This window comes from Melanerpes formicivorus, unplaced genomic scaffold (assembly GCF_026170545.1).
Source record: "Melanerpes formicivorus ecotype bairdi unplaced genomic scaffold, bMelFor1.0.p_v2 SCAF_85, whole genome shotgun sequence".
NCBI lineage: Eukaryota > Metazoa > Chordata > Aves > Piciformes > Picidae > Melanerpes > Melanerpes formicivorus.
The window spans coordinates 636555-660729 of record NW_027142437.1 but is presented as its reverse complement, the minus strand read 5'-3'; the positions used below and the strand labels follow the sequence as shown (position 1 = coordinate 660729).

Genomic DNA, 24175 nt, shown 5'->3' with positions numbered 1-24175 from the left:
TCTGGAGGTCCCTCCCAACCTGTAATGTCCTGGGATGTTATGATTTTTAACTGAATAGTGAGAGATCATCCATGGAATGGTTTAGGTTGCAAGGGACCGTAAAGACTATTCTCTCTCTTATATATAAGTCATACCAAACCTTCATATCAGCATCTGAGGAGCTGGGACCCTCCCAAAATCCTTGCTGTGATGCTGAGGTTGTCTATTCTTTGCATGTAAGTTATTTGTGTTCTTAAGAAGCACCTACACTATGTTTTTAGCCCTTAGAGATGAAAGCTGAAGTTTTCATAGTTTATAGAATCATAGAACAGTCTGGGTTGGAAGGGACCTCCAAAGGTCACCCAGTCCAACCCCCTCTGCACTCAGCAGGGACATCCTCAACTAGATCAGGTTGCCCAGAGCCCTGTCCAGCCTCACCTTGAATATCTCCAGGGATAGAGCCTCAACTACCTCCCTGGGCAACTTGTTCCAGCGTTCCACTACCCTCATGGTGCAGAACTTGTTCCTAACGTCCCATCTGAATCTGCTCTGCTCTAGTTTGAAGCCATTGTCCTTTCTTCTTGACCCGAGCAATAAGGTAAAAAACCCAAATTCCCACAAATTCAGAAATAAAAATAGAAAACATAATTTCTCCCCTGTGGTCTGCTACAACTGATAGAAGTCAGAGGGTTTGAGAAGAGCAGGGAGGGGAAGTGTTCTTTTGAACTGCAAGGGGAATTTCTAGGTAACACTGAAAATAGAATCATAGTATCATAGTATCAGTCAGGGTTGGAAGGGACCACAAGGATCATCTAGTTCCAACCCCCCTGCCATGGGCAGGGACACCCCACACTACATCAGCCTGGCCAGAGCCTCAGCCAGCCTGGCCTTAAACACCTCCAGGGACAGGGCCTCAACCACCTCCCTGGACAACCCATTCCAGGCCTTCACCACTCTCATAGGGAAGAACTTCCTCCTCCCCTCCAGCCTGAATCTCCCTACCTCCAGCTTCATTCCATTCCCCCTAGTCCTATCACTCCCTGAGATCCTGAGCAGTCCCTCCCCAGCCTTCTTGTAGGCCCCCTTCAGATACTGGAAGGCCACAATGAGGTCACCTGGGAGCCTTCTCTTCTCCAGACTGGACAGCCCCAACTCCTTCCCTGACTTTTAAAAGAAAGGATCACTTGGATCCTCTTAATCCGAGCTTGGTCAGAACTTAACCTTTATGTCTCCAATTGAAGCTTATCTTGTGTCTCAAATGAAAGCCTATTCTCAAGACACAGCTAAATTGCAGAGAATTCTGGAAGAATTTGCTTTGCAGAAGCAGAGAAGAGGGCTGCCTAATAAATCACCCAAACCATTTCCTGCCCAGCCTGCTGCTCCCCAAGCTTTTCTGCTTTTGGCTTTGCTATTTCTGAAGGATGAACAAGGAGTGTAGAGGGAAAGCAAGCAGCAGCTGAAGCAGCAGAAGGCCAGGCTAAGTCAGCTGTGCTTTAGGAAAACCATTTAAAGATGGGGAAAGGAAAGAGAAAGTAACAAAATTGGGCAACTTTCTGCCCTTCAGGTAAATCCCCAAGTTAAGGAAGAACCAATTCTTGCCACAAACTCAGAGTCAGCAATGCAGAATCACAGATGTTCCTCCTGAACTTCTCTTACTGCCTTTCTGGTTAGTGACACCAAATAGGTAGAGTGTTAGCTTCTTGAGGGTAGGGAGGCTCTACAGACAGACTTAGATAGACTGGATCCATGACCAATATTACCAGAAGGAGCTTCAGCAAGGCCAAGTGCCAGGTCCTGCACTTGGGGCAGAACAAGCCCAAGCAAGGCTCCAGGCTTGGGGCAGTGTGGCTGGAAGGCTGCTGGCAGAAAGGGACCTGGGGGTGCTGATGGAGAAGCAGCTGAAGAGGAGCCAGCAGTGTGCCCAGGGGGCCATGAAAACCAAAGGCATCCTGGCTGGGATCAGCAATGCTGTGTCCAGCAGGGGCAGGGAGGGGATTGTCCCCTGGGACTCAGATCTGGGCAGGCCACACCTTGAGGATTGTGTCCAGTTTTGGGCACCTCAATACAAGAGAGATGTGGAGGTGCTGGAGCCAGGGCAGAGGAGGGCAAGGAAGCTGTGAAAGGCCTGGAGAATAAATCTGATGAAGAGAGACTGAAGGAGCTGGGGATGGTTAGTGTGAAAGAGAGGAGGCTGAGGGGAGACCTCATTGCTGTCTACAGCTCCCTGAAAGGAGGTTGTGGAGAGGCTGCTGCTGGTCTCTTCTCACAGGGGATTAGTGACAGAACAAGAGGGAATGGCCTCAAGCTGCCACTGGGTAGGTTTAGACTGGACATTAGGAAACATTTTTTCCCAGCCAGAGTTTTCTGGCCTGGAAATGTGCTGCCCAGGGAGGTGGCTGAGTCCCCAAGCCTGGCTGTGTTTCAAGGTGTTTCGGATGTGGTGCTTGGGGCTGTGGTGTAGGGGTGAACATTATAGAGTAGGGCTGTGGGTCGGACTTGGTGCTCCTGAGGGTCTTTTCCAACCTGAATGTTTCTGTGATTCTGTGATTCCAGTAGGTTCTCAAACTCAAGCAGGACATTGCTGAAGTCCAAGAGGACATCACTTTTGCCAGACTGGCACACTGGTAACAAGCTAAGAAGACTGATGAGATAATCAACAATTTCTTGGCCTCAGTCTTCAATGACCACCTCTCTCCTCATCTCTGAGGTGTGAACAGACCATGTGATGGGGACTGGGGCAACAAAGTCTCTCCAGCTGTAAGAGATCATGTTCCTGGCCATCTGATGGAGCTGAACATACCCAGGCCTACAGGACCTGACAACTTAAAACCTGATTTTCACAGCATCACAGCATCACTAAGGTTGGAAGAGACCTCGAGGATCATCGAGTCCAACCTATCAACACAGACCTCATGACTAGACCATGGCACCAAGTGCCACGTCCAATCCCCTCTTGAACGCCTCCAGGGATGGTGACTCCACCACCCCCCTGGGCAGCATATTCCAATGAGCAATGACTCTCTCAGTGAAGAACTTTCTCTTCACCTCCAGCCTAAACCTCCCCTGGCACAGCTTGAGACTGTGTCCTCTTGTTCTGGTGCTGGCTGCCTGCGAGAAGAGACCAACCCCTTCCTGGCTACAACCTCCCTTCAGGTAGTTGTAGAGGGCAATGAGGTCTCCTCTGAGCCTCCTCTTCTCCAGGCTAAGCAACCCCAGCTCCCTCAGCCTCTCCTCACAGGGCTGTGCTCAAGGCCTCTCCCCAGCCTTGTTGCCCTTCTCTGGACACCTTCAAGTGTTTCGATGTCCTTCTTAAACTGAGGGGCCCAGAACTGGACACAGGACTCAAGATGTGGCCTAACCAATGCAGAGTTCAGGGGCACAATGACTTCCCTGCTCCTGCTGGCCACAATATTCCTAAAGCAGGCCAGTAAAGAAGAAGAAGAAAATGAAAATCAGGGAGAGGCACTCACCTCCCTCAGCCCCTTTCAAAACAAAACACAACACACTTCTTCAATTCTAAAACCACAGCAGCACCTCTGCCCTGGTTTCCCCCCTCCAAGTCCATTACTTTTAAAATCCTCTACAAGTGCTAGCAAGAAACTTGTCAGATTAGAAGCCCTCAATCCCCTTCCTTTGTGTCTCTTAGCCTAAACTAATTAATTACTAAAATGAGCAAAGCCCTCAACTGAAATTGACTTTGGGATTCACGGTTCACCTCTCTCAGCACACCCAAGATTTTGTGAGATTAAGTGCACCTCTGAAATGTTTTTGTTCCCACACACTCCCACCTCTGAGCTTCAGTTTGATTGTTTGGGGTTTTTTTTGAGCAGCCAGCCCCCTTGGATTTCTCTCCTCCCTCCTGGAGATTGGTGTGTGTGTGCCTCCCAGTCCACACACTGATGGATGCTCTGATGGTGCAGGACTCTGTAGAAGTGCAGGTCATGGCATACTTCATAGAATCAGAGAATTGTCAAGGTTGGAAGGGAGCTCAAGGATCAGCCAGTTCCAACCCCCCTGCCATGGGCAGGGACACCTCACACTACAGCAGGTTGCTCACAGCCACATCCAGCCTGGTCTTCAAAACCTCCAGGGATGAGGCTTCCACCACCTCCCTGGGCAACCTGTGCCAGTCTCTCACCACCCTCATGGGGAACAATTTCTTCCTAACATCCAATTTGAATCTCCCCACTTCTAGTATTGTTTCATTCCCCCAGTCCTATCACTCCCTGACACCCTCAAGTCTCTCCCCAGCTTTCTTGTAGGCTCCCTTGAGATCCTGGAAGGCCACAATTAGGTCTCCTCAGAGCCTTCTCCTCTCCAGACTGAACAGCCCCAACTCTCTCAGTCTGTCTCCATAGGAGAGGAGCTCCAGCACAGACACCAAACATTCTAATTGCAGTAAGCAGAAGGAGCTCTTGCTGCTGTGTTCCTCAGTTTTGAATTCCACATAGGAGTACACAGAAGAGTACCAGTGCCTGCCCCACTTCTCAGGCCAATTGCCTCATGCCAATGGCCACATCCACGTTATTTAACTCCTTTAGCCACCAAAACAGGATGGCTGTATCTGCTCTGTCAGTTGGAGCTGAGCTAAGCCCTAAACCACAACAAAGGTTGCTTGAAGAAGGCTGCTTGCTCCAGACCAAGTGCAGGGACTCTGCTGATGGCAGCAGGTTGCAAGTCTCCAGTTCTGTGCCCTGACACCTTTTAATTTCCTAGCAAAGTCACAGCCTTTGCAACAAACAAAACCAGAGACTGCTGCTCTAAAACTCAGACATCTGTTTAGTGAGGCACAGGGTATGAAATATGGAATATGTCCAAGCCAAATGCCCTTTGGTTAGGAAGTTCTAGAGGCTGAAATACCTCCTAGCTGGTTTGTAACAAACCCCAACTCAATCCACTTTTGCTCAGCCTCTGAATGATGTGATTCTTCATTCTGTTCAGCAAATAATGAGGTAACTCTGAAATGCTAAAATGATGACAAAAGCTTCTAAAGAAAACTGAAAGAGGTGATGTGGGAAACCAACCTGGAAAACAGCAAGTATAAAGCCGTGGAGAAGCTGAAAGCAAACAATGCAACAGTAAATGGAGCTAAACACACATCAACAGCTGTCTGGGCAAGGGGGTGTGAGTCACAGCGAGTCTCAAACCTTTACTGTGTTCTGAGCTGGTAACTTGCTATAGTTAGAGAGAGTCAAGAGCTGGCTGCAGTTGTTTGAAATAAATCTATTCCAAAGTGCCTGAGGGGTATTGCAAAGGAGATGCTACACGATCAAAGACTTCATCAGACCTTACCAGGAACAGGAAGGGTTGTGCCTGAAAAGCACTGCAAAGAATTCTTAAGTAGGATTTGAATATAAAGCTTCTTGCTTATCTTGTTCCTATCTGGTGAAAACAGGACTAGTTGGAGGGGAGGGGGAAGACCCAGCTCAGAAAAAGGCAAGTCATGTATAATAAAGCCCTTCATTCACAGCCCAACAATAACCTTAAAGGTATCCATCTGCTGAACGTGGCAGAGGCACTGCAGTGAAGAGATCTAGGATAGCAAATGCATTGTCTAATTGCTTCATGCAATAAAGGGGACAGTCAGCACCTTCCATGCTGGTGGGCATCAACCAAGGCTATTGTTATTAGTGATAAACTGAATCAGTCATTGAATTCTGTAAGAATGCAGCATTTGAGCTGCAGGCTGCTTTCCACACCCTGCTTCCTGTGCTTTGGGATCTACAGGCCCAGCACCAAGAGGCTGAACCCAGAGCCAATACTGCAGCATGCGTCAGGTCACAGAGTCACAGAATGTTAGGAGCCAGAAGGGACCTCAAAAGATCATCCAGTCCAACCTATGCCAGATCACCCAGAGCAGATCACACAGGAGCACATCCAGGTGGGTTGGGAATACCTCCAGAGAGGGAGACTCCACAACCCCCCCTGGGCAGCCTCTTCCAGGGCTCTGTTACCTTCACAGGGAAAAAATGTTTTCTCATGTTCACATGGAACTTCCTCTGCCTCAGCTTCCATCACTGCCCCTTGTGCTGGCATTGGGCAGCCCCCAGCAGAGCCTGGCTCCAGCCTCTGGGCACTCCCCCTGCACAGCTTTATCAACAGCAATGAGGTCACTCCCCAGTCTCCCTTGCTCCTTCTGCTTCATTTCACTTTCAGATTATTTGAAGACAATTTTGCTTTCCTTGAAGAACTTTTTCCTGACATCCAGCCTAACTGTCCCCGGTGCAGCTTGAGACTCTGTCCTCTTGTTCTGCTGCTGGTTGCCTGGGAGAAGAGACCAACCCCCACCTGGCTACAACCTCCCTTCAGGTAGTTGTAGAGAGCAAGAAGGTCTCCCCTGAGCCTCCTCTTCTCCAGGCTGGACCCAACCAACAGGCAGCACTGCTCCCTCAATGCTGAGTGCCTTTCCTCCCTTTAGACTGCTTACCAATTTCTTTCCATACTCTTCCTAGTGTTTGTTTCAATGTCTGTGCACATTCCCTGACTTTTAAAATAAGAAGAATTCTGCACTTGATTGTTCTTTCAGTGCTGTCCCTTCCAACCCTGATCACTCTGTGATTCTGTATACTTGCACATGCCTAGCTCCCTTGGCAGGTGAGGCAGGCAAAGCTTCCTCAAAGACTCCAGAAGCTCATCAACCACAACAATGAGCAATTATACAGGTGGAAATTTGGCACTGACACCTAAGTGCAAAAAATGCCCTCGAGGAGAGATAAAAGATTAAAGTTCCAAGACTTAGCAGAATCTGTTATGGTTCCCAGAGGGAACAAAAAACTCATTCAGAAACTCCACACACATACCCCCAGTAACTGGATTATCACAGAATCAGAGAATTGTTAGGGTTGGAAGGGAGCTCAAGGATCAGCCAGTTCCAATCCCCCTGCCATGGCCAGGGACACCTCACACTACAGCAGGTTGCTCACAGCCACCTCCAGCCTGGCTGCAAAAACCTCCAGGCAGGAGGCTGCCACCACCTCCCTGGGCAACCTGTGCCAGTTTCTCACCATCCTCATGAGGAAGAACTTCTTCCTCACAGCCAAACTGAATCTACTCATTTCTAGTTTTGTTCTATTCCTCCCAGTCCTATCCCTCCCTGACACCCTCAAAAGTCCCTCCCCAGCTTTCTTGTAGCCCCCTTCAGATACTGGAAGGCCACAGTTAGGTCTCCTTGGAGCCTTCTCTTCTCCAGACTGCACAATCCCAGTTCCCTCAGTCTGTCCTGATAGCAGAGCAGCTCCAGCCCTCTGCTCAACCTCATGGCCAATTGTTGATAAAGGGCCTGGAGGAGGGGGAAAATTAAACCCATTGACAGTCAAGGCTTGCTTACACATGCAGAGATTTTTGCTGTGGTTTGTACCTATTCCTAGAGAAATCTTTCTCCTGTGTTATGTGAGAGCTCTTCCTCTACACTCACCCAGGCAGATTAAGGCTCAACAGGGCAGCCTGATCTAGTTGAGGATGTCCCTGCTTGCTACAGAGGGGTTGGACTAGATGACCTTTGGAGGTCTCTTCCAACCCAGTCTGGCTTCATCCTCTCTTGCCACTAACCCCCCACTCCCAGCTTGTCTTCCACAGAACATTGCTTTATCATCAGTGTATCTGTCATCAATGTATCTGCTTGAGGGAACAAACTTCCAGCCTCATCGGGAGAGCTGGAGCAGCTCACCTACAGAGACAGGCTGAGACAGTCAGCGATGTTCAGCCTGGAGAAGAGAAGGCTCCAGGGAGGTCTCATAGCAGCCTTCCAGTGCCTGAAGGGGACTACAGGAAAGCTGGGAAGGGACTTTTCACAAGGGCTTGTAGTGATAGGACAAGAGGGAATGGATTGAAGCTTGAGGAGGACAGATTTAGAGTGGAGATTAGGATGAAATTCTTTATAGTCAGGGTGGTGAGACACTGGAACAGGTTGCCCAGGGAGGTTGTGGATGCTCCCTGCCAGAGGTGTTCAAGGCCAGAGTGGATGAGGCTTTAAGCAACCTGGGCTAGTGGAAGGTGTCCCTGCCCATAGCAGAGGTCTGGAATTAGATGATCTTTAAGGTTCCTTTTGACACAAGCCATTCCAATAATGAATCCTGGGGCAAGACACGGCTGCCAACGAAGCAGCACTCCTCCCTCTTGGGAATACCATGCAGCCATCTTTAGCATGACTGAACAGAATCACACTAATTCTCCAGACCCACTGCTCCTGCCTTAATTCTCACTTCCTCTAGATGCAGCTGACACATAGTAGCTTCTTAACTTCTTAGCTTCTTAACTTCTTAGCTTCTGTGCCCCTGCACTCTTTTGGTTAGGCCGCACCTTGAGTCCTGTGTCCAGTTCTGGGTCCCTCAGTTTAAGAAGGACATCGAAACACTTGAAGGTGTCCAGAGAAGGACAACAAGGCTGGGGAGAGGCCTTGAGCACAGCCCTGTGAGGAGAGGCTGAAGGAGCTGGGGTTGTTTAGTCTGGAGAAGAGGAGGCTCAGGGGTGACCTCATTGCCCTCTACAACTACCTGAAGGGAGGTTGTAGCCAGGAAGGGGTTGGCCTCTTCTCCCAGGCAACCAGCACCAGAACAAGGGGACACAGTCTCAAGCTGCACCAGGGGAGGTTTAGACTCAAGGTGAGGAGAAAGTTCTTCACTGAGAGAGTCATTGGCCATTGGGATGTGCTGCCCAGGGAGGTGGTGGAGTCACCGTCCCTGGAGGTGTTCAGGAGGGGATTGGATGTGGCACTTGGTGCCATGGTCTAGTCATGGGGTCTGTGTTGATAGGTTGGACTCGATGATCCTCGAGGTCCTTTCCAACCTTAGTTTTACTATTACACTGATTCTTTAACCTCTAATGGTTTTGCACCTCTTCCCATTGAGAGTTTACATCCTCTTCCCAAATATTCTTCATTGTACATCACATCAGAAATTAGGATGGACTTGGTTGAAGAAATGAGATTCTTACAGTACCTTACTCTGACTCTTCCAAGTGAAGCACAGAGTGGCCTTGGCTCTTTATCCCAGGACAAGGCAGAAGTTCTTCTTCCACAGCCCTTTATTTCCTGAGGAACTACAGTAACATTTCATACTCATTTGAGAAGCAGCCTGAGGACCCTGACAAGATCACTCCTGCCAGTCGCTGCATTGTCATCTGAAATTGCGCTGCTCGCCACTGAAATGTTCATTACCACCAGATTCCTATCAGGCAGCTTAGCACCTGAAATCAGCCCACACAAATCCAGGTTTTTATGGGGCCCCCTGGTCTGAAATTTGGTTCTGAATGAGAATCAAAACAGTGATAAATTAATCCCTACAAGTTATACTCCTGTACCTTGAAGGCAGGCCTGAAAAAGCCCCGAAGCACAATGGCCTTGTGCACTCAAGTCTCCTCTCCTGAATTTAAATGACCAGCTTTAGCCTTATCTTTGCAGGTATGCTAATGGATTTTGCAGTCACATTTGGGGGGGAAAAAGAAATAATAATTCAAAATAATATAAATTAGGTGAATTAGCATCAGGAGATAAATTTGAAAGGTGGGGGTAGTGAAGTCATTGCTCAGCAGAACTTTGAAGGTCCTCACGAGAGGAGAGGGTTTTGCTGCACTAGTCAAACACTTGTTGATCTTTGCTTGCTACATATGAACTGGTTTTGTGGCTAATAGAATCATAGAATCAACCAGGTTGGAAAAGACCTCAGAGATCAAGTCCAACCTATTACCTAATACCTAACACAACCTGACAACTAAACCATGGCTCCGAGTGCCACATCCAAGCCTTTCTTGAACACCTCCAGGGATGGTGACTCCACCACCTCCCTGGGTAGCACATTCCAATGGCCAACCTCTCTTGCTGGGAAGAACTTTCTCCTCACCTCCAGCCTAAAACTCTCCTGGCACAGCTTGAGACTGTGTCCTCTTGTTCTGGTGCTGCTTGCCTGGGAGAAGAGACCAACCCCCACCTGGCTACAACCTCCCTTCAGGGAGTTGGAGAGAGCAAGAAGGTCTCCCCTGAGCCTCCTCTTCTCCAGGCTAAGCACCCCCAGCTCCCTCAGCCTCTCCTCACAGGGCTGTGCTCCAGACCTCTCCCCAGCCTTGCTGCCCTTCTCTGGACACCTTCAAGTATCTCAATATCCTTCTTAAATTGAGGACCCCAGCACTAAACAGAGTCCTCAAGGTGTGGCCTAACCAGTGCTGAGCACAGGGCAGAATGACTTCCCTGCTCCTGCTGGACATACTCTTCCTGATGCAGGCCAGGAAGATGACAGAGTTCTTGCCACTGAACATTTACAGACAGTCTCCATTTGTTCACAGATGATCTTTTTGTGCTTTGATATAAATATAGAAGTTTACTGACTTATCTAATATAGAACAGAACAGACCAGGTTGGAAGAGACCTTCAGGATCATTGAATCCAACCCATCAACCAATCCAACCCACCTAAACAACTAACCCATGGCACCAAGCACCCCATCAGTGAGCTAAACTGCTGCTTTAAACCCAGTCCCAGGCAGCTGCCCAGCAGGATGCCAAAGAGCAAGTGATAATGCAAGTCCAGGAAGGCAGCCAGGCCAAAAGCCATTTATGGAGAAGAAAAATCCCTCCCCTCTCAGATTATTTCACCCCTTTCTCCTTTGATGACACTCTACACCTTTACAGAGTGGCCACTTGCTTCTCACTTGTGTAATCTCTTCAGGGTTATGCAAATTGTGTGTCATTTCAGCAGGGATTTAATCAACATTCTGGCTGTTGAGGCTTGGTATCACAGCATGTATTTTAGCACTGCAGAACTGCTTTAATTTGAAACCATATTCTCCCTTGAATATTTAACTGAGCTTCTTTTCCCCCTTTTAAAACCTCAGTTAACAAAATACAAAACCACAGCAAACCAAGAGCACTAGAAGTGGGTAGATTCAGACTGGATGTTAGGAAGACTGGATGTCAGGAGAAGTGTGGCCAGCAGGGCAAGGGAGGTGATTCTCCCCCTCTACTCAGCTCTGGGGAGACCCCACCTGGAGTACTGCCTCCAGTTCTGGAGCCCCTATTACAAGAGGGATGTGGAGGTGCTGGAAGGTGTCCAGAGAAGGGCCACGAGGATGAGCAGAGGGCTGGAGCACCTCTCCTGTGAGGACAGACTGAAGGAGTTGGGGCTGTTCAGTCTGGAGAAGAGAAGGCTCCCAGGTGACCTCATTGTGGCCTTCCAGTATCTGAAGTGGGCTACAGGAAGGCTGGGGAGGGACTGCTCAGCATCTCAGGGAGTGATAGGACTAGGGGGAATGGAATGAAGCTGGAGGTGGGGAGATTCAGGCTGGAGGGGAGGAGGAAGTTCTTCACCACAAGAGTGGTGAAGCCCTGGAATGGGTTGTCCAGGGAGGTGGTTGGGGCCCCATCCCTGGAGGTGTTTAAGCCCAGGCTGGCTGAGGCTCTGGCCAGGTTGATGTAGTGTGGGGTGTCCCTGCCCATGGCAGGAGGGTTGGAAATAGGTGATCCTTGTGGTCCCTTCCACCCCTGACTGATACTATGAAGTTCTTCAGAGTGGTGAGACAGTGGAACAGGTTGCCCAGGGAGGTGGTGGAAGCCTCATGCCTGGACATGTTTGCAGCCAGGCTGGATGTGGCTGTGAGCAACCTGCTGTAGTGTGAGGTGTCCCTGGCCATGACAGGGGGGTTGGATGATCTTTGAGGTCCCTTCCAACCCTGACAATTCTGAGTCTAAAAAGCATTTCCTATTGCACTTGAAATCTTAAGTGTTACATATACATGGTATCTATTCTAGTAGAGGATCCTTATTTTCTTGCTATTCCTTCTCCCTTTCCCTGTTTTTCTTTCTGCAGTCACAAACACAGCAAACACCTCTCAAACTTTCAAGAGCTGAGCCAAAGTTCTTCCCAGCAAGAGAGATTGGCCATTGGAATGTGCTGCCCAGGGAGGTGGTGGAGTCCCCATTACTGGAGGTGTTCAAAAAGGACTGGATGTGGCACTTGGAGCTATGATTTAGTCATCAGGAGGTGTTAGGTATTAAAGTAATAGGTTGGATTTGATGATCTCAGGTCTTTTCCAACCTCATTGAATCTATGATTCTGTGAGTCTATGAAGGTGTAGCAAAACAACTTCATTTTCACTGCTGTTCAACACAGTCAGCTCTCCAGTAGTATTCCTGTTAAATGCTTACACTTCCTTCTGCACTCCTCTCCCTTCAGAACAAGCTCCTCTGCCATCTGAAGAGACAAAATACCAAGTGTAACCTTCTGCTCACACAGGCAATTGGGCCAAGGTCAGGCAAGGACAGGGCAGCAGCAGAAATTACCAGTCAGGAGAAATTACATCAAGCCAAAGGAAGGTGGGCCTTTAACTACTGAAGAGTCACTTCTTTCTTTGGGCAGTCATTAAGTCTTGTTTCTGAGGTACTTGCTTGCTTTATACTTAAAGTCAGTCCATCCTTCCCAATCCATCCTTTTTTTTCCCTGATGTACCTTCAACTACTCATTAGACCCCACAAAGGAGAAATGACAGAATCACAGAATGCTAGAGGCTGGAAGGCACCTCCAGAGATCATCAAGTCCAAGCCCCCTGCTAAAGAAGCATCACCCAGGGCAGTCTGCATAGGAATGCATCCAGGTGGGGTTGGAAAGGCTCCAGAGAGGGAGACTCCACAACCTCTCTGGGCAGCCTGCTCCAGGGCTCTGTCTCTCTCTCACTGGAAAGAAGTTTCTTCTCAAGGTGAGGTGAAATCTTCCATGTTCAAGTTGGTGTCTGTTGTTCCTTATTAGTGCACATCACCCAAAAGAGCTTGGCCCCCTCCACTTGACCCCCATCCCTCAGATACTGATACACACTGATCAGATCCCCTCTCACTCTTCTCAAGACTGAACAGCTCCAGGTCTTGATCTGCAGATCCCACTTTTGGGGATCTCTCCAAACCTTGATACTCCAGCATGAAGCAACCTGGATGAGGGAACAGAGGACACTGTCAGCAGCTCTCTTGGTGACACAGAACTGGGAGGAGTGGCTGACACCCCCTCAGGCTGTGCTGCCATTCAGTGAGACCTGGGCAGATTTGAGAGTTGGGTGGGGAGAAATTGAATGAAATCCAAAAAGCACAAGTGTAGAGTGGGATCCCCTCAGGGCTGATCTGTTGGAGAGCAGCTCTGAGGAAAAGTACCTGGCAGTCCTGATGGACAGAAGGATGACCACAAGCCAGCAATGTGCTCTTGTGACCAAGAAGGCCAATGCCATTCTGGGGTGGATTAGAAGGGCTGTGGTTAGTAGGTCCAGAGAGGTTCTCCTCCCCCTCTGCTCTGCCCTGGTGAGGCTACATCTGGAATATTGTTCTGGGCCCCTCAGTTCAAGGACCTCAGGGAACTGCTTGAAAGAGTCCAGCACAGAGCCACAAAAATGCTGAAGGGAGTGGAACATCTGCCTTGTGAGGAAAGGCTGAGGAAGCTGGGGGTCTTTAGCTTGGAGGAAACTGAGGGGTGACCTCATTCATGTTGATAAAGATGTAAAGGGTATGTGCCAAGAGGCTGGAGCCAGGCTCTGCTGGGTGATGCCCCAGGACAGCACAAGGGGCAACAGGTGCAAGCTGGAGCATAGGAAGTTCCATGGAAACAAGAGGAGTAATTTTCACACTGTGAGGGTGACAGAGCACTGGAGCAGGCTGCCCAGGGGGGTTGTGGTGTCCCCCTCTCTGGAGATATTCCAAACCCACCTGGATGTGTTCCTGTGTGACCTGCTCTAGGTGACCCTGCTCTGCAGGGGGGTTGGACTGGACAATCTTTCAAGGTCCCTTCTGGCCCCTAACATTCTGTGAACTCCAGAGCCATGAAGTGAACCAGCAGGCTGGTGTGCTCCATCATTCTTTACCCCCACTGAATTCTCTCTTCTTCTGACAGACCTCTGGCACCAAGCTGAATTTCCTGATCTGGTCAGGCAAACAGAAGAGTTTTATGGCAAAATTACTAGGTGAGGAAACTCTGCAATTTAAGGACCCAACTCCTGCCCTGCTTTTAGGCACTTAAGTCAACAGAGGTAGAATAGAATAGAATAGAATAGAATAGACCAGACCAGACCAGACCAGACCAGACCAGACCAGGCTGGAAGAGACCTTCAAGATCATCGAGTCCAACCTATCATCCAACACCACCTAATCAACTAAGCCATGGCACCAAGCACCCCATCAAGTCTCCTCCTGAACACCTCCAGTGATGGTGACTCCACCACTTCCTCAGGCAGCCCATTCCAATGGGCAATCTCTCTCTGTGTAAAACTTCCTCCTAATCAGCCTGTCTAGAGATGTGTCAGTGTCTTCTGACAGTCACTTACCAGGTATTTCACAAAGTAAGAGTTGGGATGACACAGTTTAGAACTCCAGGGTTTTGATCAGCCAGTACTGGAAAGCCATGGACCTGACCTCTGTTCCTTCCATTTACTTGACAGGAAATGTTTTTCCAGGGTTAAGTTAAATCTACATTGAAAGGGTCATTTCAAGAGCTGTAGAGACAGGATTAGGTTAACTAACAGAGCTATTAGTTAGAGACATTATTAGAGATATATATTAGAGATCAGTTCTCTCTTAGTTATCCACACACAATGAGGAGTGTACAAAACCTCTCCTCACAGGAACAATGAAGCCATAAATGGACAATGCTGCTTACAAACAGCTCTTTGGTGATTCTCTGAAAAGAGATGGTTAAACTGTCCATGACCACAGTGTCTAAATTAGCAGACTTTCAACAGAGTCCCTCAGAAAGCAAATCAGAGGTACTCTGCAGGACTACCAAGTATGTATCCCTGAGTAAGGATATGGACTTTCCTTCAGGGACATAGGCACTTTCCTTCTCAGTAGGCCCCAAGCTTTGTTTTACCTACCTGTTTCTAGTTTTGTTCCCAAACTAAGTTCATGACACAGAGAATGGCCTCCACTTATTTAGGACAAGGGGCAATGGGTGCAAGCTGGAACATAGGAGGTTCCATGTGAACAGCAGGAAAAACTTAGCCACTGTGAGGCTGACAGAAGCCTGGAACAGGCTGCCCAGAGAGGCTGTGGAGTCTGCACCCCTGCAGACATGCAAAACCTGCCTGGATGTGCCCCTGGGTGACCTGCCCTAGGTGATCCTGCTCTGGCTGTGGGACTGGACTAGATGATCTCCTATGAGGACAGACTGAAGGAGTTGGGGCTGTTCAGTCTGCAGAAGAGAAGGCTCCCAGGTGACCTCATTGTGGCCTTCCAGTATCTGAAGGAGGGCTACAGGAAGGCTGGGGAGGGACTGCTCAGGATCTCAGGCAGTGATAGGACTAGGGGGAATGGAATGAAGCTGGAGGTGGGGAGATTCAGGCTGGAGGGGAGGAGGAAGTTCTTCCCCAGGAGAGTGGTGAAGCCCTGGAATGGGTTGTCCAGGGAGGTGGTTGGGGCCCTGTCCCTGGAGGTGTTTAAGCCCAGGCTGGATGAGGCTCTGGCCAGGCTGATCTAGTGTGGGGTGTCCCTGCCCATGGCAGGGGGGTTGGAACTCGATGATCCTTGTGGTCCCTTCCAACCCTGACTGATACTACGATGATACTATGATCTTTTGAGGTCAGTTCCAGCCCCTAATGTTCTGTGACTGTGATTTGGCTGCAGCAGACCCATCACAAGAGCACAAGTGGCATTTATCTCAGTGCAGGTCTTAGCTAGCATTCTAGTTAGCATGTAGGGTTTTGGTCATCAAGCTTCAATTTGAAAGTGTAGAGAGGCTTGGCTCCTTTTTTTGTCTTCACTTAAGGAGGCAGCTGAAGATTTCTTCCCTAAGAACAAGTAGAATGCTAGGTCAGGCAACAGTCATATTTACTGACTTAAGCAAAAGGCATCCTCAGACAGAATGGCCATCACTTGAGCAACACAGATCAATGCTACTGAAGCACAGGGACCACCTTTTCTCTCACCCCTCCTATCCCAGAAGCAGCAACAGAAATACCAAGGGCACCAGAGAGAAGAGAAAAAATCCATCACACAAGATGCTTAGAATGAGCTGCAGTGCTGCAACAGGGACACTAAGACACCCACACCAACCCAAACCATTAGCTAATCTACTCTGGCACCACAATCACCTCACAAAGAACTGTCATTGTTCCATTTCTACCAGGTCCCCAACACACAGTGCTGTTTAACAGCAATTTCCATGGATTAACAACTTGCCCTCAGATGAAGCAGAACAGCAATTACTATTTATATGAAATTTGAGGCTGCAGACAGAGGGAAAGGTTTCCACAGACTATGATGCATGTTAATGAAAAGAGAGTGGGGAAGAAACAAAGCTACTTTTAAGCTACTGTATGTCTCTATCCATGAAGCAATTCATCCACTGTCAACAGCTCAGTGCAGACACCATATCCCCAGGGAGGATGGCAACTCCACTCACCCTGTGGCAATGGTTGGAAGAAACCTCCAGAGGCCATCTAGTCACAGAATCATCACACCTGACACTAGATCAGGTTGCTCAAAGCCCCATCCAGCCTGGCTTTAAAAACCTCCAGGGCTTCTGCCTCCACCACCTCCCTGGGCAAACTGTTACAGTGCCCACCCCCACCTTCAACACCTTTATGTTAAGTCAGCTTTTTCTGACAGAGATAAAAGGAATTTTACTTACTACATCAAGAGAAACCATCCCACAAAGGAGGATAACACAGAGTAGAAGCAGAAGCAAAACCAGAACTAACCCCCCAGGACCCTAAAGAGCATCTCAGGACCACTGGGCAGGGAGGCAGGTGTGGGAGAAAACAGAAGGGGCTAATATAGATCATTAAGGTAATTAGCACCTTTAGGCACCTAATAGAATAGAATAGAATCAACCAGGTTGGAAAAGACCTCAGAGATCATCAAGTCCAACCTATTACTTAATACCTAACACAACCTGACAATTAAACCATGGCTCCCTCGATGCATCACATCACAATATCACAGAATCACCAAGGTTGGAAGAGACCTCAAAGATCATCAAGTCCAACCTGTCACCACAGACCTCATGACTAAGACATTGTCCTTATGTGGACTATAAAAGCTGGAGGAGGTTAAAGAAGGTTTCTTTTCTCTTCTTAGAGAACAAAGTTGCTCCTCTTGCCCACAGAGGCGCGATCATGAGAGCTGAAGGTCGCAGGGGAAAGGAAACCCAGTCAGGAAAGCTGGGAGGGCAGATTTAGACTGGATGCTAGAAAGTTATTCTTGACAGTCTGGAGAAGAGAAGGCTCCCAGGTGACCTCATTGTGGCCTTCCAGTATCTGAAGGGGGCTACAAGAAGGCTGGGGAGGGACTGCTCAGGATCTCAGGGAGTGATAGGACTAGGGGGAATGGAATGAAGCTGGAGGTGGGGAGATTCAGGCTGGAGGGGAGGAGGAAGTTCTTCCCCATAAGAGTGGTGAAGCCCTGGAATGGGTTGTCCAGGGAAGTGGTTGGGGCCCTGTCCCTGGAGGTGTTTAAGGCCAGGCTGCTCTAGTGTGGGGTGTCCCTGGCCATGGCAGGGGGGTTGGAACTAGATGCTCCTTGTGGTCCCTTCCAACCCTGACTGATACTATGATACTCTGATACAGTAAGGGTGGTGAGACAGTGGCACAGGTTGCCCAGGGAAATGGTGGGTGCCCCCTCCCTGTGGGTGTTCAGGGCCAGATTGGGTAAATCCTTGGGCAGCCTGGTTGAGGGGAAGGTGTCCCTGCCCGTGGCCAGGGGGGGTGGAACCAGCTGATTTTTAAGGTCACCTCCAACCCAAGCCACTGTATGGAAGTTGAAAGGAGATTGTGGAGCAATGTGCTGCTCCTTGCACCTCTGTGTGTTTGGCCAGTGCTGCAGAATGCAAATGTGAAGACTGTCCTCATTTTCTTTCCACATGTGACAGGCAGGTTTGGTTTGAGGGTTTGGGGTGTTTTTTTGGGTGAAAAGTCTGAAGAATGAAGACTTAAGGTGAGGGCCATGGAAAATCCCAGGCTGCTACTCCCCTGGGGGGGTGTTTTTTAATCAGACATCAGCAAAACAACCATTGCTAAACCATTTCAAGTCTGCCTTGTAAGGGCTGAAAATGTCAGCAAGGCATTCCTCAGACCCAGAGAAAACATCAGGAGGCTGCAGCAGTTGGCGGCGTTGTTTTTTTTTGCAGGCAAGGAGACCTTTTATTTTTCATCCATTCAAAGAACCCAAAATAGTCAGCAGGTGGCCACATCTATCCATGTTTCATTAAAACCACACCAACCCTAAAAGTACAAAAGCACCACTGATTATTGCTCTAGAAAAAACTGGCAGGAGAGAACCCAAACACACACACGCACGCACGAGAGTCAAAACGTCACCAAGATGCACAAGACGACCTCTTCAAGCAAGGGTGTGGAATGCTGATCCAATTTGACACATACCTTGCAATATCAAGTTGAGATTTGTTTGGTTTTTATATCTATATTACTTGGCCACAATGGGTGGGGAAGGGGGAGGGGGAGGGAAAAAAAAAAGATCTCTAAAAGCAGTGTAATGAGAAGGGGGGGCAAAAATGTTCATATACAGTTTAATATGTCAGCTATCAGAGTCCTAAAAAAATTAGCATTTACAAAATACTTGATAAAAATAGCCTTTTAAAAGTTGTCCAAGAGGTACATAAAATCAACCCAAAATTTATTGGTGGTTTTGTGGGGGGTTTTGTTTGCGGGTTTGGTTTCGTGACATTTCACTCGTTCTTGTCACCTACAGATTCAGTTTTCTGAGCCTGTGGGGAAGAGAGAGAGAAAGAGAGAAAGAGAGAGAGAGAGAAATTAAGTTACTAAAGCAAATTGCCACTGCACACCCAAACTGCCCTGGGGGGGAGGTTCTTTGGACTTCTTGGCTCCAGTTTCAAAGTTTCCAACCTAGGCTCCCCCCTGTGCCGCTCACACAGCCAACGGAGGTCCATCCCCACGCTCCTCTTGAAACGGATTGCTTCCCCAGCTTGTCCAAAGCAATGCAAGCCTTACCTGGCAAGCTGCCATTGGTCACACTGAAAAGCCACCACACTACTACCTGTGTCTAGTCACTGCACACATGCTGAATGCTCTACCGTACCCTTAACTTTCACTGTTTCAATCTGCCCCCTCTACTGACAGTGTGCTGGGCAGGGCACCTCGGGCTGTGGAAACACTAACAGTTGGGCGAGAGATGCAGATCTGCAGTAACATCATGGGCAATAAAAAGAAACATTATGAACACGCTAGCAAGGTCTGAAAGGCTGAATCATTCAAAAAACCAACCCCCCCCAAAAAAAGCTACCCCCAAACACTGATTCAATCAGCAGGAGGTATGTGTGCAAAGTACCTCTTCAGCTTTATTTTCACCATTTTCAGATGGTGTAGTACCTTCCTTTGCAGCTTCTTGCTTTTCATCCTTCTTCCCTTTAGCACCTTTGTTGGCCTTTGTCCCAGGTTCCTTCTAACAAAAGATTAAGACATTGTGTCAGTAGCCAGCACCTTACATGGGTTCCAAAACAAAACAAACCCCCCAAACCTTCATGTGAACTACAAAAGAAGCATTTCTTGGCAAGCAGGGCAAGGGAGGTGATCCTCCCCCTCTGCTCAGCTCTGCTGAGACCCACCTGGAGTACTGCCTCCAGTTCTGGAGCCCCTATTGCAAGAGGCATCTGGAGGTGCTGGAAGGTGTCCAGAGAAGGGCCACGAGGATGAGCAGAGGGCTGGAGCACCTCTCCTATGAGGACAGACTGAAGGAGTTGGGGCTGTTCAGTCTGGAGAAGAGAAGGCTCCCAGGTGACCTCATTGTGGCCTTCCAGTATCTGAAGGGGGGCTACAGGAAGGCTGGGGAGGGACTGCTCAGGATCTCAGGTAGTGATAGGACTAGGGGGAATGGAATGAAGCTGGAGGTGGGGAGATTCAGGCTGGAGGGGAGGAGGAAGTTCTTCCCCATGAGAGTGGTGAAGCCCTGGAATGTGTTGTCCAGGTCCCATCCCTGGAGGTGTTTAAGCCCAGGCTGGATGAGGCTCTGGGCAGCCTGATCTAGTGTGGGGTGTCCCTGGCAATGGCAGGGGGGGTGGAACTGGATGATCCTTGTGGTCCCTTCCAACCCTGACTGATACTATGATAAGCTGCACGTGCTGGACTGAAACAGCTAAAGACCACATGGAAGCAGGGGGAGGGGAAGGGCAAAAAGTGTCTATCCACCAAAGGTAGAGAGTGTTGTGATTTCTGAAAACTGCTGATGCCTGTTACTGCATTGCTTCTGCTGAGTTACAGGGAGACAGAACCCCCCCTCCAACTGTCTTGGCAGAGCTGGGCTGTATTATGCAGAGGCAGATACAAGGTGCCTGTATCAACAAGTCCAGTTCCACAGAATGGATTCACAGAATGGATTAGATTGGAAGGGACCTTAAAGATCATCTAGTTCCAACCTCCCTGCCAGGGGCAGGGGCACCTTCCACCAGACCAGGTTGCTCAAGGCTTCATCCAAGCTGGCCTGGCACACCTCCAGGGAAGGGGCCAGGCTGGCTGCGGCCTTGAGCAACCTGCAGCCTATTGAAAGCTCATTTAGCTAAGCCCAAACACCCCCACAGTGTTTGTGTAACAGCACCACATTTTCCATTAACATCAAATGTTATCTTCCTTCCCTTCCCATCAGGCAGCATCAAACCAGTGTCAGCAGCAAATACAAAAGGCTTCAGCAGCTCATGAGAGGAAGGAGAGAGCCCAGTGGTAGGGGTCTGAAACTGGGGGAGTTTTGCTGTGGCTTTGAGTCCTCCTCCACAACAGATTCATTGCAAGAAATGCCAGGGAGCATCATTGCAAGAACTGCCAGGGAGCAGCAGGAGCATCCCCCACAGGCTGCAGTCAGTGTAAGCATTAGACTTAAAACCAAGGAAAAAGCAGCACTTTTTGTTGGCTGTGCCTTTTGTTAAGTTTGATCAACATCTGTGAGGTTCATTCCACGTCAGTGAAAGAACCAACCAGAGCATTAGGGAGGTGAACTGATAAAATGCCACCTGCAGCCACACAAAGCAGAGAACTTGTCCAAAGGAACTATGCCACAGCTACAATTTGATTTGGGGAGCTGCTCTTAAACAATTCATACGTTGAAGTCAACTTGGTTTTGGTTTTGTTCTGTTCATCCTTGCCAATGGATTTAATCCCTCCTCATATTTGTCATAGGTTAAAGAGACATAAGTTAAAGATTTTCAAGAGCAGTAAGATACAAATGGTACTACACTACAGGCCAGTCAGTCTCACCTCTGTGCCTGGAAAGATCATGGAGCAGATCCTCCTGGAGTCACTACTCGCTCAGAAGAATAGTGAAGAGGTGATTGGGAGCAGTCAGCATGGCTTTGCCAAGGGCAAATCCTGCCTGACCAACCTGGTGGCCTTCTATGAGCAGGTGACAAAATTAATAGCTGAGGGAGAGCAACTGATGTCATTTACCTGGACCTGAGCAAAGCCTTCAACACTGTCCCACACCACATCCTGGTCTCCAGGCTGGTGACACATGGGTGTGATGGGTGACCACTGGATGGATAAGGAACTGGCTTGATGGCTGCACCCAAAGAGTGGCTGTCAATGGCTCCATGTCCCAGTGCAGGCCAGGGACAAGCAGAGTCCCTCAGGGATCAGTCCTGGGACCAGGCTTGTTCAACATCTTTGTGGGTGCCATGGACAGTGGCACTGAGTGCACCCTCAGCAAGTTTGCTGATGACACCAAGCTGTGTGGTGCAGCAGACAGGCTGGAGGGAAGGGAGGCCATCCAGAGGGACCTGGACAGGCTGGAGAGGTGGGCACAAGCCAACCTCAGGAGGTTCAACAAGAGCAAGGGCAGGGTCCTGCATCTGGGTGGAGGCAATCCCAGGCACAAATCCAGGCTGGGCAGGGACTGGCTGGAAAGCAGCCCTGAGGAGAGAGACTTGGGGGTGCTGGGGGAGGAGAAGCTCAACAGGAGCTCTCAGTGTGCACTTGCAGCCCAGAAAGCCAATCAGAGCCTGGGCTGCAGCAGGAGAAGTGTGGCTAGCAGGGCAAGGGAGGTGATTCTCCCCCTCTGCTCAGCCCTGGTGAGACCCCACCTGGAGTACTGCCTCCAGTTCTGGAGCCCCTATGGCAAGAGGGATCTGGAGGTGCTGGAAGGTGTCCAGAGAAGGGCCAGGAGGATGAGCAGAGGGCTGGAGCTGCTCTGCTGTGAGGACAGACTGAAGGAGTTGGGGCTGTTCAGTCTGGAGAAGAGAAGGCTCCCAGGTGACCTCATTGTGGCCTTCCAGTATCTGAAGGGGGCTACAGAAAGGCTGGGGAGGGACTGCTCAGGATCTCAGGGAGTGATAGGACTAGGGGGAATGGAATGAAGCTGGAGGTGGGGAGATTCAGGCTGGAGGGGAGGAGGAAGTTCTTCCCCATGAGAGTGGTGAAGCCCTGGAATGGGTTGTCCAGGGAGGTGGTTGAGGCCCTGTGCCTGGAGGTGTTTAAGGCCAGGCTGGCTGAGGCTCTGGCCAGGCTGATCTAGTGTGGGGTGTCCCTGCCCATGGCAGGGGGGTTGGAACTAGATGATCCTTGTGGTCCCTTCCAACCCTGACTGATACTATGATACTATGATACTTAATGGAATAGTTTACTGTTTAAAGTAGTTGAGATAAACACTGTGGAGACCTTCCCTGTGATCACCTGCTCCAGGTTTTCCATGCAAAGTGGCAATAGCAGCTGTGAACAGGCTCAGCCTCCCTTCATTAGCTAGCTTTCCCCAGGGACAAGGGGCAGTGAGGAGGGAGTGCCAGTGATCCTGCTTCCAGGGCAGCCTGAATCATCCCTTTTACCCTTCAGCTTCAATGCTACACAGCAGCTGTGGTGCTTAACCAAGAAGCTTACTGGTGGTGTGAGCACAAGCCCTGACTCCACCTATGCAAGAACATGCTTAGGACTTGACTCACTCAATCCATAATTTGCAAGCTTTTAGCACTGGAGAAAAATAGCTCACATCCATGCAATTGTTGGTTGTTTACTTGCAGGTTCTAAGCACACACTTCCTGGCTCTTTTGTTTTGTTTGGGACAGCAAGATTAATAGACTCCTTCAAATGTGTTAAATTACTGTATTAAAAAAAAAAAGGTCCTTGGAATAGCATCCAAAAGGCTTTGAGTCACCAGAAATGAGCTTCAATTGCCTCTCATGCAGCTCAGGCTGAGTAACACCGAGCTCATTTCACAGCATGTACAGGAGGCCTGCAGAAGCTACCCTACTCCCTTCTTTTCATATTAAGACTCAGTTTTAAGAGGGGGTGCAGGATGGGCTCAGCAAGACTTTATTGGCAATTTCATTTGAGAAACTGTAAACTGTTCCTCAGGAATCAGTCCTGGGACCTGTCTTGTTCAACATCTTTGTGGGTGCCATGGACAGTGGCATTGAGTGCACCCTCAGCAAGTTTGCTGATGACACCAAGCTGTGTGGTGCAGCAGACAGGCTGGAGGGAAGGGAGGCCATCCAGAGGGACCTGGACAGGCTGGAGAGGTGGGCACAAGCCAACCTCAGGAGGTTCAACAAGACCAAGTGCAGGGTCCTGCATCTGGGTCAAGGCAATCCCAGGCACAAATCCAGGCTGGGCAGGGACTGGCTGGAAAGCAGCCCTGAGGAGAGAGACTTGGGGGTGCTGGGGGAGGAGAAGCTCACCAGGAGCTCTCAGTGTGCACTTCCAGCCCGCAAAGCCAATTAGCTCCTGGGCTGCATCAGGAGAAGTGTGGCCAGCAGGGCAAGGGAGGTGATCCTCCCCCTCTGCTCAGCTCTGGGGAGACCCCACCTGGAGTACTGTGTCCAATTCTGGAGCCCCCTATTACAGGAGGGATCTGGAGGTGCTGGAAGGTGTCCAGAGAAGGGCCACGAGGATGAGCAGAGGGCTGGAGCTGCTCTGCTGTGAGGACAGACTGAAGGAGTTGGGGCTGTTCAGTCTGGAGAAGAGAAGGCTCCCAGGTGACCTCATTGTGGCCTTCCAGTATCTGAAGGGGGCTACAGGAGGGCTGGGGAAGGACTTCTCAGGATCTCAGGGAGTGATAGGACTAGGGGGAATGGAATGAAGCTGGAGGTGGGGAGATTCAGGCTGGAGGTGAGGAGGAAGTTCTTCCCCATGAGAGTGGTGAAGCCCTGGAATGGGTTGTCCAGGGAGGTGGTTGAGGCCCTGTCCCTGGAGGTGTTTAAGCCCAGGCTGGCTGAGGCTCTGGCCAGGCTGATGTAGTGTGGGGTGTCCCCTGCCCATGGCAGGGGGGTTGGAACTAGATGATCCTTGTGGTC

At 49.6% G+C, this 24175-nt stretch overlaps 1 protein-coding gene across 1 annotated transcript in view; it reads right to left on the bottom strand.

The window, feature by feature from the left end:
- Window positions 1-18042: 18042 nt before the first annotated feature.
- HMGN3 (high mobility group nucleosomal binding domain 3) overlaps window positions 18043-24175 on the bottom strand; it is a 42309-nt gene continuing 36176 nt past the window's right edge. The window contains exons 4-6 of the mRNA XM_068165186.1: window positions 20142-20151; window positions 19237-19350; window positions 18043-18655 (exon numbers count right to left, since the gene is read on the bottom strand). Of these exons, the coding sequence (XP_068021287.1) occupies window positions 18617-18655; window positions 19237-19350; window positions 20142-20151 (163 nt within the window). The 3' untranslated portion in view covers window positions 18043-18616. The remainder of the gene's footprint in view (window positions 18656-19236; window positions 19351-20141; window positions 20152-24175) is intronic.